The following is a 17910-nucleotide window of genomic DNA, read 5'->3' as shown; positions in this document are numbered from 1 at the left end:
TGACTGTACTTGTGTCTCTGAGTGAGAACACAAACTTTGGAGTAAGGAACAAATTTTTACTAAACGATGACCATGGCTGAGCACTGGCTTTGGAAACAGGTTTTTCTTCCAGTTCCCATTTCTTTTTCTTTTTCTTTTCTTTTCTTTTTTTTTTTTTTTTTGAGGCAAGGTCTTACTCTGTCACCCATGCTGGAGTGCAGTGGCGTGATCATAGTTCACTGTAGCCTGGATCTCCGGAGCTCAACCAGTCCTCCCACCCTAGCCTCCCAAGTAGCTAGGACTACAGGCATGTGCCCCCATGCCTGGCTGATCTTTTTAATTTTTATTTTTAGTAGAGAAGAGGTCTTCCTATGTTGCCTAGGTTGGTCTTGAACTCCTGAGCTCAAGCAATCCTCCCACCTTGGCCTCCCAAAGTGCTGGGATTACAGGTGTGAGGCACCACACCTGGCCTCTAGTTCCCATTCCTGGCACTTTGTGTTTATTTATTTATTTATATTTATAATGTTGGCCCCCTGTGGTATTTCACCATTTCTGGCATGTTTTAATCTCAAATTTTCTAGTCGAAAGTGATTTTTGAGTGTTGTCTTACACATTTCTGTTAAGAGGACTGGCTCTCTCCTTTCTCTTTCCTCCAGAGTGGTTGAATTCCATCTGCTGTCTGCCTCCTAGTTTGGAGTAGTAACCCAGGTGGCAATTAGACTAGTATCCCATCCCTCCTCGCTCTGATATTTGGACTTTATAGAATTAAAGGTCATATAAGCCTTTGGAAATGTGTCATGTTTCAGCTGGCATGGCTATAGAGTACATATCTTATATATTTTCCTGTAGAAAAGTCATTTTTTTCCTGTTGAGCCAGGGGGCAAACTTGTGGAACTCAAGTTTAAAACATTTAATAGGCAATCACTATCATCTCATATCCAATGCACAATCACAGGGTGCTTGGCACTGCCAATGATGCTATAAATAATGGACACTTTACAATTGTACCTAAAATATACTTAGCTAATTTACTGGAGAGACAACTCCTGTCCATGTGCTATTAGAGCATTTTAATGGGCAAAGTTCTGATTTGTTTGACTGGTTAAAAGGCATTGAACAGTTTTTATCCTGAGGAGGTGAAAGGGGCAGGATTCAAGTCACTCACAAATGAGTTCAAAAATTCATTTAAGAAGGGAAGCCAGCTTAGATCTCATGCTCTTCCTTAGCTTTCCCAGACCTTCACATTTCCATTGTCACCCTGGAAATGCATCTTCAGCAACCTTCCTCTTCATTCCCACTGCCTTCCTCTTTCTAAGCTTCCTTACCAAAATTGCTACAGAATCCCACTGGTTGCCTTCCCTGACTCTAGCCGCTACTCTCCATTCTGTGTAGCATGTACTCACCAATTCATTTCTCTTAAACATCTCATTCACCATGTCAGCAATGATGGCTTCCTACAGCAAGTCAGAATTTTTGGCCTGCTAGAACCAGGTAAGGGAAGGGTCAGCTGTTCCCCACCCTGAGTGAGGTCTTTGTGAGTTTGGGGGCCTTGCTTCCTTTCCAATATCTCTCACAGCCTGGGACTGGGATACCCAGGAACTGGGAAGGGACAAGAAAGCAAGAGGCCTTGCAGTGCTGAGTTGATATCTTCTCCCTAAAATCTATTAGACCTCTATGCATTGCCTCCTTAAGGAAGTTTAGAAATCATCTACCCCTGTGTTTTCTCCCTCACACGTCTCCATTCCATAAATGAATGAGTTCAACTCTGGATCCCATAGACACTTGCCTAAGCTCACCCAGCTAGTTATGGCAGAAGGTCTTGACCCTGAGCCATCATTTCTCCTCTTACTCCTCTTCTGAATTAAAAAGGCCACTTATCACCTGATCTCTCCTGCTAATCTTTAGTTCTTACAGCTCTCCGACTTAGCCTGCCATTCTGATTAGGGCAGACTTTCACTGTCATGTGAAAATGAAAATCCTGCCTCTGTGCCTATAGTCTTAGCTTTCCTTCTGCCTACAATACTATCTTCTCTTCCTTTTAACTGTCTAAATTTTACTCATTTCTGCCATGTGGGTTTTAGGACAAGGTATTTAATCAACTACTACTTGAATGATCATGGGCGAGGTAATGAGTTTGTTTTCTCATAGGATAGTTGGATTAACTGAGGTAATACGTACAAAGGCATTGTTCAGGTCCAACCAACATCAGTTTCTTTCTTCCCACCATGTCCACATGGTTCGTGGTGCTTTTTCTCATTCATCTTGTCTTTCACCTTATAGGATTCCCATAGCCTCTCAATTTGCCCCATAATTATCTTATGTTTTCTGATATTAGCTCTTTGTGGTAATTATTTGTTTTCTCTACAACTTACTCCTCTTTCCTTGTAACAATCATCCATCTCCACCTCATTGATGTTGGCCTTGATCGTGTGACTTGCTTTGACCAATGGAATGTGAACAAATGTGACATAGGCCATGCTTCTCTTAGAGAAATTATTTACGTTTCTGCCAACTAACTCTCTCATCCTTTCTGCCACAAGAATGGCTTGTTGCAAATAGGGGCTGTTGGTTCAGCTTGAGTCCTAGTTGAGAAAACACGTGGTGCTGCAGAAGTTGACTTGAAACATGAGCACAAAATAACTGTTTATTGTTATAAGCCTGTGAGATTATGGAGAATGTTCTCATGACAGATTCACCAATAAACGTCTGTTTTCTCTGTGGTAGTCTTATGCACACACTACCCTAAAATTGCTACCATTATTATGAGGGTCCAAGGCCCTGGAGTAGCAGGTTTCATTCAGATGGCCATCATCCTTGTAGACATGACTCCTCCAGGTCTGATGGCTCCCTGTGGCCATGCATGGGAATCTGCAGCAGAGCTACCCATGATCCAGATGTGATCCGTGGCCACTCCTCTCTCTCCAACTCTCGGATGCTGCCAGGAAGCAAGGCCTAGGTGCCTTCTGTACTTGGGACACACGGATTCTTTCTGTCTTTCCTATCTCCCCTAATCCAGAAGCACCTCTTTTCAATCTTGGGTAAGCACCTCTTTTCAGTCTTTCAACTTTCTCCAAGAAATTTGGTCTTTGCTCTCAAATCCTCTTCCCACAAAAGTTGGAAAGCCTTGGAGGCCTCTGTTTTCTTGCCATGTACCTGTTTGTCCCAAGGCAAGGGACATAGAGCGGACTGTACCAACTTGATCACAGTGGAAAAGAAAGGGAAACATCACAGAACAAAAATAGGTTAGCATTTCAAATGATTATTTGATCACATTTCTGATTCAGGGCAAGGTTTCTCAACCTCAGCACTGCTGGCATTTGGGGCTGGATAAATCTGTGTGGGGAGCTGTCCTGTGTACCGTAGACTGTTTAGCAGCATTCCTGGCCTCCACCTACTATAGGTGCCAGCAACACTCCTCCTTCAGTTGCGACAACCCCAAAATATCTCCAGGCATTGCTAAATGTCCCAGGGTGAGTGGCAGGTGGGGTGGGGCTGATTTAAATGAATGAACTGAGCTATAACCTTTGCTTTCCGTAGGACTTAGTACAGTATTTAACCCATAGTAGGTACTTAGTAGATATTTTCTGATTGAAGGAATAAAGTAGTGCATTTATTTGTATTTTGGCTGGGGGCTGCAGTTCATCTTAAAGGATGTGAAGTGAAGGGAAGTGAAGGGAAATAAATGAGTTTTTCTTAAAAACACGTTCTACTTCCCTGCCCTTTTGTAGGTATGCAATGCATATGGGTGAATGCTCAGGCTAATTACTGTTACTGAGCAATTCTAATTAAATTCTTTAGAATTAAGTCACTCAACCAGAGTGGTGACTAACAAAGAGTTGGTTGGGAGAGAATATTTGTGAGAAGGAACAACAAAATAAATAATTTACGTGCCAAATAATATAATTCCTGGAGGGCATGGGTCAATTGTAGAGTTCTGCCAATGTCACACTCCCCGAGTTGGGTGCTTGAGGGATTTGCAAGAGTGCAGAAGGATGAAACGGTGAATTGAAATCCCCTGTGCTAATAAAGCTGCAAATACTGTCATGGATCTGGTGCCTCAGAAGACCTTTGTACAGTGAAAGGAGCTTTTCCTTTGAAAGGTGAGGGCTTCCAACATGAAGTTACCTTAGCAGGGGTGAAGATGCTACATTGGACAAGAGCCGAGTAAAAGAGGTACATCTTGTATGTATGCATGTTAGAGTTGAGGGTGGAATTACAGAAGAATTGTTATTTATGACATATAGGAAATTAATTCTACCTCTTTTCTTGGGACACAGTGGCAACCCAATTTTGAAGGTAAAAAGGCTAGCTGGGGATTAGCATCACTCATATCTCATGCTGCTTATTGCCTGGCTATAATGAACATAGGTGCTTTTATCTTCAGACACACAACACATAGTCTGTCATCTCAGGCTTTTAGAAATTTAAATATGCAAACACTTGGCAGAGCAGGTATCTTTGCAACCTTTCTTAATAATGACAGACTGCTGTTCAGCGCCTGGGGTACAATTTAGTGGGTACATCTCATTTTGCCATATGTGTGAAAAGGAAAACCCTGTGTGGTAGGATTACTTTACCAATATGATATTTCAGAAATAGCTGAGATTTAAGTTACTGTAGGGCTGTATTATTAAAGTGAGAGATTTATTCGGTTTACACTGCAAATCCCTGGAGAGATAAGTGTGCTTATATTATAGGTAAAATCGGGAAGGTAAATAGCAAGTCTGGACACCATTTTCTTTAAGCAGTATTTTGGTTGTATGATGATTTCTTAAGGGCAAGAGCAGATAGAAGAGTGTTTAATCAGAATGTGAAAAATTAGACTTAAAGGGAACCAAGAATTTAAAAAGAAGCTTATTTTTTAGACAAGATATGACTGCTGACTCTAGAATAGAGTATTTTTAAACTAAAAACAGATATTTTAAATAAAATGACTCTAACAGGTGTGGTATGTTGTTAATTTGGTGACTTACTGGTTCTTCTCCTTCCTGATCATTCTCACTGTCAATGGGGATCCCACTTCTGAGAATACTTACCCCACAAAGTACTTGTGGACACAACTTGTCCCATTAGATTTTCCTCCCTTCCAACTTTCACTGCCAATTGGAAGAAGTGTCAGACTCACCTTTCCTGATCTCACCACCCTAAAAGCACCCCTTGCTTTCTCTCTCCCAGCTGCATGCGTTGTTTTCTTGAGGTCAAGCACCAGCCTTCCCTTATTCAGAGTCCTCCTTAACTTCCACTGCTGGGTGGGAAAGAGATGGAAAGAGATGGGAAGCTGGGAAAGAGGTGGAAGTAGGCATAATTATTTATAAATTCAACAAATATTTATTGAGCATTTACTTTGTACTAGAGATAGGGTTCACAGGAATGAAGTCAATAAGCAGGACCCACATAGCTAGCTGAAGTTGAAGTTTGGAGTGGAGAGGAAGATAATGGAGAAAATCAGATACTTAAGACATTTGCTGATGCCGAGACAGGTGAATGGGGGTGGCCCATCAGAGTAACTCTGCTCATGAGCACCCTGGTGCTTCCACCCTGGAGCCAGAGACAATCTCTGTAATTTCCAAGTCCCAATGCCTAGCAGGATGTGGGCTGTCAAGATATTGCCTGGCAAATCAATGAGAGCACAAACAGCTGGAGTTGACCAGAAGCTGACATTACTGTCCATGCCAGGATGGAAACAAGGAGCAAACTCCTTGCTGCTTAATGATTTCTTGAGTTTCAAGAGCAGAGAGACCCATCATACTAGATGAACTCCCTTGCTAATTTCTTCTCATTTGCCGATCACATTTCTACAACCATTTTTTTCTCCTTTACCTCTTTCCTGAATTAACTCCCACTTACATTCTTTTATTTCCAATCACTCTTCAAAGACAGGCATATTGAAGTACTTAAAAAAAAAAAAGGCAATTTGAGCCCTCTGAAACAGTTCCTTATGCTTCCTGCCAAGAATGTCCTATGTCCACAGCAGGAAGTTCAATTAGCAAATCCATGAATCAGGATTTTAATTATACATTTATCTGGAAGGAAAAATGCTAGCTTCATTTTTACCCTATACCTTACTTGCAGGAATCACAGCATGACATTGACTGAACCTGGGTCCCTGTGGTGAAATGTGAGATAGTGAAATGCAAACACATTGGTGGAAATGCACTCGAGTTTGTTCATAGGTATTTCTGTATTTAATAAATAGCAACAATTCTTGGTTGTATGAAAAAAACTAAAATTGACTCTAGAAGGTTAAGAAGTATCCTAATTAAGAAATTTGCTAATTGCCATTCCCTGCTGTGTCTATAGGCCATATTTGGTTTTAAGTCATGACTAAGCATCTGAACAGTATCCTTTACTGGAACACACTCTCTGCTGTTATCTTGCCTTCTCAGCTAGATGGAATGAATTCTCTTTAAGGCTGAAGACATTGCTTCCTCCTTCTCTTCTTTTTCTTCTCTTTCTCCTCTTTCCTCCTCCTTTTTCTTCTTCCTTTCATGTTTTCCATTGCAGCTCTTGAACCTAGATGCCCCAAACTGCTTATTGAGTGTCTCCCATCAATATATTTATAAGAACACTGCTTTCAATGGCTCTAGGATTAAATATATCATCACCTGAGTGGGAGCACTAATCAAAGGACTGGATGTTGGGGGAAATAAGGCCCGTCCTTTCTGTAGATGGTAGCCCACATTGTCCTGGGTGAAAAAAGAGAAACACCATTTGTCAGAAAGGATCTTAAGAGGTTTTTGTTGACCACATGAGGTCAATCATCTCTCAGAAGCTGGAGGTGGTTCAGAGAGACAGAATCTCTGAGTAAGGTCTGAACTCCAGACTTGCAATATTTCCCCAAGTCATCTTATAGCAATCAGCAGGTCCGTTCTTGTGAAATTGCTGGAATATAGTTACTGTTGTTACAGGATACATGGATGGCAACCTTGAATCTTGGTCTTTGGAGGTTCAATTTAATTTAATTAAATTTTTTTGTTTTTTGTTTTTTATAGAGATGAGGTCTTGCTCTGTGGCCCGGCGTGGAGTGCAGTGGTATGATGATAGGTCATTGCAGCCTCAAACTCCTGAGCTCAAGCAATCCTCCTGCCTTAGCCTCCCAAGTTGTTGGAATTACAGGTATGAGCCACTGTGCCTGGTTCTAATCTTGATTTGAAACAGTCCAAAGCCATGACCAGATTCCTTGGCTCCCCATGCCAAATATTATAAAATTAAATTATTAATTTTATATATCAGATGAATATGAGGGAAATTGGCATTTTCCCCCTCTCCCTTTTATTCCTGTTTACAGAGATTTAGCAGGGCTCAAGATTTGCAGACATCTTTGTTTGACCCAAGGAAGAACAGGAGTGAAGGAAAACTATTGAGGGATGTCGGGCTACTCCAAGCCATCCTGCCTTAAGATGTTCACTAGCAGTGAATGGGGAGAGGACCAAAAAGTGAAAGTTTTCTGTTCCCTCTAAGCTCACTGCTAGTTTCATTGTAATATGACATATATATCATATTTCCACACTGTTTGAGCATACTCATAATAGGAAAGGATTTGTGGGACAGTGAGGAAATAGAACTATCTCCTAAAAGGATAAGTCTGAGATGTTTAAATAAGAAATAAAAAAAAAGATGTAGGAATCAAAAAGTAATTCTCCTAGAGGCAGCACTGGGCTAAGATTTAACCAAGACATTGTGAACTTTTGGGATATTTCTACTAAAGACCATTAAATCTAGGCTATAGGAATAAACATGAAGAAGGATAAAAAGAGCTTTGGAGTTTCTTCATAGATATTATCTTCATTTTTTTTCCTTGCGTGCTTCTAAGGAATTCGTTTCCACATTATTATTATTATTATTATTATTATTTTTGAGACAGAGTCTCACTCTGTCACCCAGGCTGGAGTGCCATGGTGGGATCTTGGCTCACTGCTACCTCTGCCTCCCGAGTCCAAGCAATTTTCGTGCCTCAGCCTCCTGAGTAGCTGGGACTATGGGTGCCTGCCACCACACCCGGCTAATTTTTTTATTTTTAGTAGCGATGGGGTTTCACCATGTTGGCCAGGCTGGTCTCGAACTCCTGACCTCAAGTGATCCACCCCCGTCTGCTTCCCAAAGTGCTGGGATTACAGGCGTGAGCCACTGCGCCCGGCCCCTTTCCACATTTTTAACTTTTTAAATCTTTAACTTCTGAAATTTTCAGTGTAAGTTTAAGTAGATGTGTATGTCTTAGTCAGTTTGGGCCTCTATACCAAAATACCACAGACTGGGTGGCTTAAACAAGAAACATTTATTTCTCATAGTTCTGGAGGCTGGGAAGCCCGAGATTGAGGTGCTGGCAGATTCGGTATCTCAGGGCTCTCTCCCTGGTTTGCAGATGGCTACTTACTTGCCATATCCTCACACAGTAGAAGGAAAGGGCTCTGGTCCTCCTCTTCTTATAAGGAGACTAATCCTATCATGAGTGTCCCACCCTCAAAACTTCTTCTAAACCTAATTACCTCCCAAAGGCCCCACATCCAAATACCATCACATTGGGAATTAGGAGCACAACATATAAATTTTGGGGTGACACAAGCATTCAGTCCCTGGCAGTGTAACTTACTATGTATTGTAAATATGAGCATTTCAAAATATAGCTATTGCATTCCTCTTTTAAAATTATTTTATTTTATTGCATTCCTATTAAACACATCAAATACATTTAAGAGTCTAAATACTGCAGCTATTTATGTTGAAGTTGAATTTATCTTAGCATATTTCTCTCACCATAAGTTTCAAAGTATTAACTTTTTTTGTACAGATTGTCATTACAGGTTGGAGTATTTATTAAATATAAAAAGTAAAATTAATTGGAAATAAGTCTCTTAAAGAGATGGAAGTTTTTAAAGTTCTTGTATCTGTGGATTAATAATGCTAGAATGAAACCGAGTTAGCATCAATGTTACATCTATTTTTCATTTTTTATATTTGTAAGCAATGAGAAACCTTGTTCATAAATGAATAAATGGAAAGTTTTGTTATTTCAGTGCCAGTCAATTCTTTGGACTCCTTTCAAGTTAGATGCCAAAAAATCATCCAGTGATCTTTCATAAGAACAGGAAAAGAAAGTTTTTTTTTTTAAATCAGTGGATTGTTTGACTCAGTCTTTATTTAGCTAGATTAAAATAATAAATTAGAAACCATCTGACTGATAAAAGGATACATAACCCAGTTAGAGAGTCACTCACTTTCTCAACAACAAGGTCAACAGCAATGTTTTGATTTGTCCGTTTGTTGCTCCTGAGGCTTCTTCATTGCAGAGTAATGCACAGCTGTAAGATGCAGCAAGGGTGAGGTCTGCCTTTCTTTCACAAAACAGGACAAGGGCTATTATGAAAGAGGAGGAGGGAACAGGGAGCCAGCATGGTGCTCTGATTACATTTGTTCTCAGGAAGGTCATTTTTAGGAAAGAGGATAGACGGTGTCTGAGAATCTGGAAATCGACTCTCACAGGACTCTCAGAGAGCCTAAGGAAGAGTTTTTGCATCCACACACCCTAGTTAGGAGACCACTCATTTAGGAAAGATGAGTAGATTTGCTTATACTATTGGAAATAGGCCCTTTGAATAATACTGCAAGGATTTGGAGTTATTTAACTTGTGAGAAAAGTAAAAGAAGAGAATGGAATAGAATATAATATAGTTTGGTGGGTGGGTGAAGTTACTCTATTCTATTGAAAACATAATAAGAATCAGTGTAATGAATTTAGGCTATAATCCTAACAAGTTCAAGCACTGGGATGTACCATCAGTCCTTTGCTGAGGGTTTTTAGGGAAGTCGTAAACTGATTTGATGATAAAGTTTTCCAGGTTTGGGAGAAGGCTAGTAACATATTTTCTCTTTTTGATCAAGGATAGGCCAGGATAAAAGGCAAAGATAGGGTAAAAGCTATTTTCAATAACATTTTGCTTGATTTGACTATATGGAGAAGTTACTTGCTGGTAGTAGTAGTACAGTGGGCTTGTTTTCAAATAAAGTTCTGCTGTGGTCACTTACTGGCTGTGTGACCCTGGGAGATTTATTGGTGTCCATGCCTCAGTTTCCTTATGTGTAAAACAAGACCTACTTCATAGCTTAGTGAAGATTAAATGAGATAATATGAAATGATTAAGTGCCAATGTTTTGCATGCTGCTGGCATGTACTAGTGGCTCAGTAAATAATAACTATCAGCTGAAGACCAGAGAGAGCTTTAGAAAAAGAGCCTCAATCTCTAGAGCTTGTATGAGGAAGTCTTTGGCCTTTGATAGCCTCTACATTTTGCAGTTTTTGTTCAACTGTCAACTATCTGGCAACTTCTTTGTGTATAGGAGTGGATGTCAGGGTCCCCAATATGAGAAGCAGTGCTGAAATGTACAGTGATGATGCAGTGACTCTTTTATCCCTTAAATGTGCTGAAGAATATAGCACAATGGAGAGAAGAATGGCTTGGTGGTTGAGAGTCTCTGGTTCTAGCCTTTGGTATTGCCACCCACCAGAAATAGATCATGGTCAGATTATTAGTCTCTTTGGACTTCGGTACCATTTGCTAAGAAGTGAAGCTATTTGTCAAACCCACCTGTGTGCAAGAAGCATGTGATTAGGGTAAATGGGTGAGGTTGCAGGGATGTAATATGGTAGATACAAAATTACCTCAATTGTGGTACAGGATGATGCCTGTCCTGTGACAGGTATCATCTTTTAAAAAGCTTGAGCTGCCTTTGCAGAGCAGTCAAACAGAAGTCCCTCTTGGGGATGCATTCTGAGCAGGACTTTCAGTTTGTGCTCTCAGATGTGGAAGGATCTTAAAGCTCCCTTTCAGCTCTATAAATCTGATTCCTTGGATACGTTTCATCCTTAAGAACACAATAAAATAAAATCAATTGAATTTGATGTCCTCTTGAATTTTCTCTTATCAGTACTTGAAAGGAGATTCTTTCATATAATAGACCAAATAATGTGAAAAAGAAAATAAATGCAAATATAAAAACATAAAAAGATGTGTCAGAAAAAATTAAAATTATGTTGACAGCTTTCTTCTTTTAGAACAGATGAAACTTTTCTAAAAGATGAAAATGGTTGGTTATATGAAGTCAACATTTAATAAACGAATATAGGCAGAAGGCACTTGCAGGGCTGTCAGATTCTGATGAAAATATGTTTAAGAATAGATGTGATTTTTCAGTCCAAAAATTTACATTTGTCAGAGAAGCACTTCTATAAGAATTCCAGAAGTACTCTGGTCCTATCGGTCTCCTTCGTCTTTTTATAGCTTAAGCCCTCCAACTGAAGTAGGAGCTGCTAACTAGCACAGGCACAAATCTTCACCTTGTAACTCTGCTTAAATCTTCAGAAGAATAAACTCGAGTTTTGGAAGGCTGCAGAACAAAGGCAGTTGCCCGTTTTTCTTAAATAAAAAAAAGTGAAAAGTGACTTGAGGCCAACTTTCTGTGTCCGGGGAAATCCCAGAGTAAGAGTCTCGAGGCAGGCACATTCCCTTTGAACTGAGAGCTGGGTAAAATGGATGGTTCAGTTGCTTCCAGGATGTTCCATTTCATAATTTAGAACATTGAAAAAGCGCCATAGCTCATCTAAATACCACTTTAGAAATCTCCAGTTTCCCTCATGAGGGCAAAAGAGGCAAAGATGTGCTCATTATCACTACACATGGCTTCTGACAATTAACTGTATTCCAGAAACATCATCAGAAGTCAGGGTGAGCCTTTCTGCAGGGTGAATTGAGGGTTCCACATGCCTAATTAGCCAGGATTAAATTATTCAGCATCAAATGGAAAACCAGTCAGGTCTTCCAATTATAATTCAAAATGTTTTCTGTTTTACACTGCAATAAAAATAACATTCTGGGGTGAAAGAATCAGATAAGGCACAGTTACAGGAAATGCTGGGGGAATAATTACCAAGAAGTGAAATTAGAAAGTTTTAAGTGGATTGTTGAAACCTGACTGGAATCAACATAGCCTTCCTTTGGATAAATTGCTGGTGAAATGGACCTCATGAAGACAGTGACACCTTTAGCCAAGTCATGAACATTCCAGGAACAATCCAGTTTTTATAAGATTGGTTTAATCACGAATGGGGTGGAGGAGGGCATAAAATTCTCACTTAATTTACAGCAGTAAAGAAAGTAAACTCTTAACCAATGTTACTGCAACAAAAATATTTCTTTAGGGTTTTACCTCATATAATAAAAGCTAATGGTTTAGGACCTGTGGGACAAATAAAAAACTGCTTACTTGATTTTTTCTTCTGATATTCTAATGGAAAAGCAATGAGAAATAGCAGTTTGGTGATAAGGGTTGAAATTCTGAGCAACATTCCCAGACCAAACATTGTCACAGTGGACAATCCACTTCACTTCAAAAGATTTCTTTATGGCTACAGTTAGGATGGAGCGGGAGGCAGACGGGTTGGGGACAGGAAGGTGGGTATTGGTAGGAGATGGTAGGACTAGAAGTATTGACTAATATAATGTGGCCTGATTTTCTGATAATTTCTGAATCAAGACTTTTTTTGCCACTTAACATGGCTATAGGACTTTACATTACCCAAAGGTAATGAGAAAAGTTATAAGGTTGTCTGAGGTTTTGACCAAGAGCGTGGGAAGAACCCAACCCACTGAATATATTGTAATAAGAGAGTGAGAGACAAAATTAAGTTGTATTACAAATTGCTAACATAAATATTTACCATGTGCCAGCCACTGTGCTAAGTGCTTTTTAATCATATAGGCCAGTGGCTAAGGGTGTGGCCCTTGGGGTCTCACTACCTGGGTTCAAAACTTACTGTGAGGCTTTGCCCAGTTATGTAACCTCTCTGTGCCTACCTTATAGTTAGAAGTTGTTTTACAGAAACATAGCATAAATCACAGGTGTAATTTTACACATGTCAGGTTCATATAGCCACATGTAAAAAAGAAGTAAAAGAAACAGGTTAATTTAATTTTAATAACATATTTTATTTAATCCAACACATAAAAATGTTATTTCAACATCCAATCAATATAAAAATTATTAATGAAATATTCTACATTCTTTGTATTGCCTTCAAAATTGGGTGTATATTTTTCACTTAGAGTACTTCTAGGGTTCAACAGCCACATGTGGCTGGTGACTGCTGTCCTGAACAGCATAACTCTTCACTCCAGGTTGCCAAGGTCACCTGTCTGAGGGTGCGATTTGTTTGCAGCATGCACTGAAGTTGTGTTTCCTGAGGTTAGGCAAAAACCCAAGACTCTCTTGCCAGATGAGAGGATTGAAGGTTTTTTAGAAACTCTCTCAAATTTTCAGCAAAGATTTCAGCCTCTTATAGAAAACTTGCTAAAGGAAATTAATTCAGTTTTTGAATTTTGTAATTCTTTGAGACCTGCAGTTTGTTCTCTTTGTGGATTTGGCCTTGGGCTTCTTACAAGGTACAATGAGCTCAGGCTGCCACCCTGATCTCAGACTCAAAGCCATGAGTGTAAAACAGACATTCAGAGGGCATACCCCCAATTTCTGATGCCTCCTTTAGGACCAGAATTTTCTCCCTTTTGGAAACAGTCATTTTTTAAAGTGACATTAGGAAAATTCAGGAACTAATCAAATTTGGATTTGATAAGTTCAACATACTCTCTTCCAGTTAGGTATAAACATAATGCCTGTACTCAAGGGGGCTCACAGCCTGGTGGGAGAGGCTATAGAGAAAGCCAGTAATCACATCAGCATTCCTGGGTAAGTCTATGAGAGAGATCAGTACAGGTAACAACAGAAATAAAAAGGAAGAGCACTCTCCCATGTGTGGGAGAACTTTGCCATTCAGGGGGTGCCTCACAGAGTTTAAATCTCCAGTGGGACATAGCCAGGTGATGCATGGCAGAAGGGTGTTCCTGGCTATGCATTGTATTTTAATAAATGGCAGTGATGAGTTTATTAAACAAAGGAGACTCCAGTTTAAGCCAACAAATGATTACAGTTGATAATGAATGTGCTCTTCCCTAATTAGTGAAAATATTAATCATTGCCTTTGCATTGGATCAGGCTATTTATTAAGGACAGAAATGCTCAATAGTGAATATAAAAATCTGTCCTTTTTAGGTGATGGAAAGGAGGAGGTAAGAAATTGTGTAGCAATTCATAGTTTCAGAACTGGCATCTACAATTATAAGACTCCGATCTTCAGAGTCAATTCAATTGTCTTCTATCCAGACACAGCATTTTGGTGAGAGAGAAATGACATTGGGACTTAGAAGAAAATGCCTTATAATATTGTCTATATCTTAAACTACATGGTCTAAAATTGTGTCTTGAAGTCTTGTATTTACATAATTACATTTGAGTATATTTATCATAATTTATGAAATTATATATTGAAGTAGTGCTATCTCAAGTGCACTGGGCAGCCAAGGACATTCAACCCTCGGATATTCTCCCCATATAGGGAGATAGATGATGCCCAGACGAGGCTGGCATATGCCAAGAACACTCTTACAGATACTAACTCATTTAATCCTTATAGTACCCCTAAAATAATAGTGCAATTGCTTCCTATCACTGCTACAACAGATAACCACACATTTTGTAGCTTAAAACAATACACATTTATTAATCTTACAGTTCTGGAGGTTAGAAGTCCAAAATGGGCCTTGCTAAAAATCAGGGTGTCAACGGAGCTGTGATCTTCTGGAGGCTTTAGGGGAGAATCTATTTTCTTCCCTTTTCCAGCTTCTAGAGCCTGCCAGCATTCCATGGCTCATGTCCCACTTCCATCTTCCAAACCAGTAGCTAATAGAGTCTTTCTTTCACTCTATCACCTTGACATGGACTCTCCTACCTCCTTCTTCTGAATTTAAGTACTACTGTGGTTATATTGGGCCTACCCAGATAAACCAGAATAACCTCACTCTTTTTTTCCCTGATTATTTTATTTTATTTTTAATTTATATTTATTTTTAAACTTTTAGTTTCAGGTTACATGTGCAGGTTTGTTAGCTAGATAAATTGCTTGTTTTGGGAGTTTGGTGTACAGGTTATTTCATCACCCAGGTAATAAGCATAGTACCAGACAGGTAGTTTTTGGGTCCTTACCCTCCCTCCACCCTCCGCCGTTAAGTAGGCCCTAGTGTCTAATGTTTCCTTCTTTCTGTCCATATGTACACAATGTTTAGCTCCCACTTGTGAGAACATGTGGTGTTTAGTTTTCTGCTCCTGTGTTAGTTCACTTAGGATAATGGCCTCTGGCTCCATCCATGCTGCTGCAAAAAACATGATCTCATTAAATTTTTTTTTTTTTTTTTGAGACAGGGTCTCACTCTGTCACCCAGGCTGGAATGCAGTGGCACAATCTTGGCTCACTGCAACCTCTGCCTCCTGAGTTCAAATGATTCTCTCACCTCAGCCTTCTGAGTAGCTGGGACTACAGGCACGTGCCACAATGCCCGGCTAATTTTTGTATCTTTTGGTAGAGATAGGGTTTCACCATGTTGGTCAGGCTGGTCTCAAACTCTTGACCTCCAGTGATCCACCTGCCTCAGCCTCCCAAAGTGCTGGGGTTACAGGCATGAATCACTGCACCTGGCCAATCTCATTTTTATTTTATGGCTGCGTAGTATTTCATGGTATATATGTGCCACATTTTCTTTATCCAATCTTCTGTGGATGGGCATTTAGGTTGCTTCTATGTTTTTGCTACTGTGAATAGTGCTGCAATGAATATACAGGTGCATGTGTCTTTATGGCAGAGTAATTTATATTCCTTTGGGTGTATACTCAATAATGGAATTGCTGGGTGAAATGGTAGTTCTGTTTTAAGTTCTTTGAGAAATTGCCACTTTTTTGGCTTTTTAATAATAGCCATTCTGACTGGCGCAAGATGCTATCTAATTGTGGTTTTGATTGTATTGCTATAATTAGTGATGTTGAACATTTTTTATATGCTTATTAGCTGTCTATGTGTCTACTTTTGAAGAGAGTCTGTTCATATCCTTTGCCCACTTTTTAATGGGGTCGTTTCTTTTTTGCTTGTTAATTTGTTTAAGCTCCTTATGGGTTTGGGATATTAGACCTTTGTTGGATGCATAGTTTGCAAATATTTTCTCCCATTCTGTGGGTTGTCTATTTACTTTGTTGATAGTCTCTTTTGCTGTGCAGAAGCTCTTTAGTTTAATTAGGTCCCATTTGTCAATTTTTGTTTTTGTTGAGATTGCTTTTGGCATCTTTGTCATGAAATCTTCGGCAGGGCCTATATTCAGGATGATATTTTCTAGGTTATTTTCCAGAGTTTTATAGTTTTAGCTTTTTACATTCAAGTCTTTAATCCATTTTGAGTTGATTTTTGTATGTGGTGTAAGGAAGGGATCTAGTTTCAGTCTTCTGCATATGGCTAGCCAGTTTTCCCAGCACCGTTTATTGAGTAGGTAGTCCTTTCTCCATTGCTTGTTTTTTTCTTGTTGAAGATCAGTTGGTTATAAGTGTGTGGCTTAATTTCTGGGCTCTCTATTCTGTTTCATTGGTCTATGTGTCTGTTTTTGTACCAGTACTATGCTTTTTTGGTAATTGTAGCCTTGAAGCATAGTTTAAAGTCAGGTAATGTGATGCTTTCAGCTTTACTCTTTTTGCTTAGGATTGCCTTGGCTATTTAGGCTCTTTTTGGTTCCATATGAATTTTAAAATAGTTTTTTTCTAACTCTGTGAAGAATGTCATTGGTAGTTTGATAGGAATAGCATCGAATTTGTAAATTGCTTTGGACAGTATGGTCATTTTAATAATATTGATTCTTCCTATCTATGAGCATGTAATGTTTTTCCTTTTGTGTCATCTCTGATTTCTTTCTGCAGTGTTTTGCAAATCTCATTGTAGATATTGTTCACCTCTCTGGTTAGCGGTATTACTATGTATTTAATTTTTTTGTGGTTATTGTGAATGGGATTGTGTTCTTGATTTGACATGCAGCTTAGATGTTATTGGTGTATAGAAATGCCACTGATTTTTGTACGTTGATTTTGTATCCTGAAAGTTTGCTATAGTTATTTATCAGATCTAAGAACTTTTGGGCAGAGACTGTAGGGTTTTCTAGGTACAAAATCATATGTCTGCAGAGATAGTTTAACTTCCTCTCTTCCTATTTGGATGCCCTTTATTACTTTCTCTTGCCTGATTTCTCTGCTAGGACTTCCAGTACTATGTTGAATAGGAGTGGTGAGAATGAACATCCTTGTCTTGTTCCAGTTCTTATGGGGAAACCTTCTATCTTTTGCCTGTTCAATATGATGTTGGCTGTGGTTTGTGATAGATGGCCCTTATTATTTTGAAGCATATTCCTTCAATGCCTAGTTTGTTGAGGGTTTTCAACATGAAGGGATATTGAATTTTATTGAAAGCCTTTTCTGCATCTATTGAGATGATTATGTATTTTTTGTTTTTAGTTCTGTTTATGTGATGAATCACATTTATTGATTTACATATGTTAAGCCAACCTTGCATCCCAGAGATAAAGCCTACTTGATCATGGTGAATTAGGTTTTTGATGTGTTGCTGTATTAATTACCCAGTATTTTGTGGAGGATTTTTGCATCTTTGTTCATCTCACCTTGGTGAGAGACTGAGATATTGGCCTGAAATTTTCTTTTTTTGTTGTGTCTTTGCCAGGTTTTGGTATCAGGATGATACTGGCCTCATAGAATGAGTTAGGCAGGAGTCCCTCCTCCTCAATTTTTTGGAACAGTTTCAGTTGGAATGGTACCAGATCTTCTTTGTATGTCTGGTAGAATCCAGCTGTGAGTTTGTCTGGTCCTGGGCTTTTTCCAGTTGGTAGGCTTTTTATTACTGATTTGATTTGGGAACTTGTTATTGGTCTGTTCAAGGTTTAAATTTCCTCCTGCTTCAGTCTTGGAAGGTTGTATATTTCCAGGAACTACCCATTTCTTGTAGAT

General features: G+C 39.2%; 1 protein-coding gene across 5 annotated transcripts in view; it reads left to right on the top strand.

Moving 5' to 3' along the window:
- Positions 1–17910, top strand: part of LOC134808295 (putative uncharacterized protein CCDC28A-AS1) — a 340334-nt gene that overhangs the window by 61017 nt on the left and 261407 nt on the right. For all 5 annotated transcript variants that reach the window (XR_010150941.1, XM_063792905.1, XM_063792902.1 and 2 more), the window contains exon 2: positions 6972–7095. Coding sequence is in view for 4 of the 5 variants with exons in the window: in XM_063792905.1 (XP_063648975.1) it covers positions 6972–7095 (124 nt within the window). In the remaining variant the exon portion in view is untranslated. The remainder of the gene's footprint in view (positions 1–6971; positions 7096–17910) is intronic.

This window comes from Pan troglodytes, chromosome 15 (assembly GCF_028858775.2).
Source record: "Pan troglodytes isolate AG18354 chromosome 15, NHGRI_mPanTro3-v2.0_pri, whole genome shotgun sequence".
Taxonomy (NCBI): domain Eukaryota; kingdom Metazoa; phylum Chordata; class Mammalia; order Primates; family Hominidae; genus Pan; species Pan troglodytes.
This window is presented reverse-complemented; position numbering and strand designations above follow the sequence as displayed.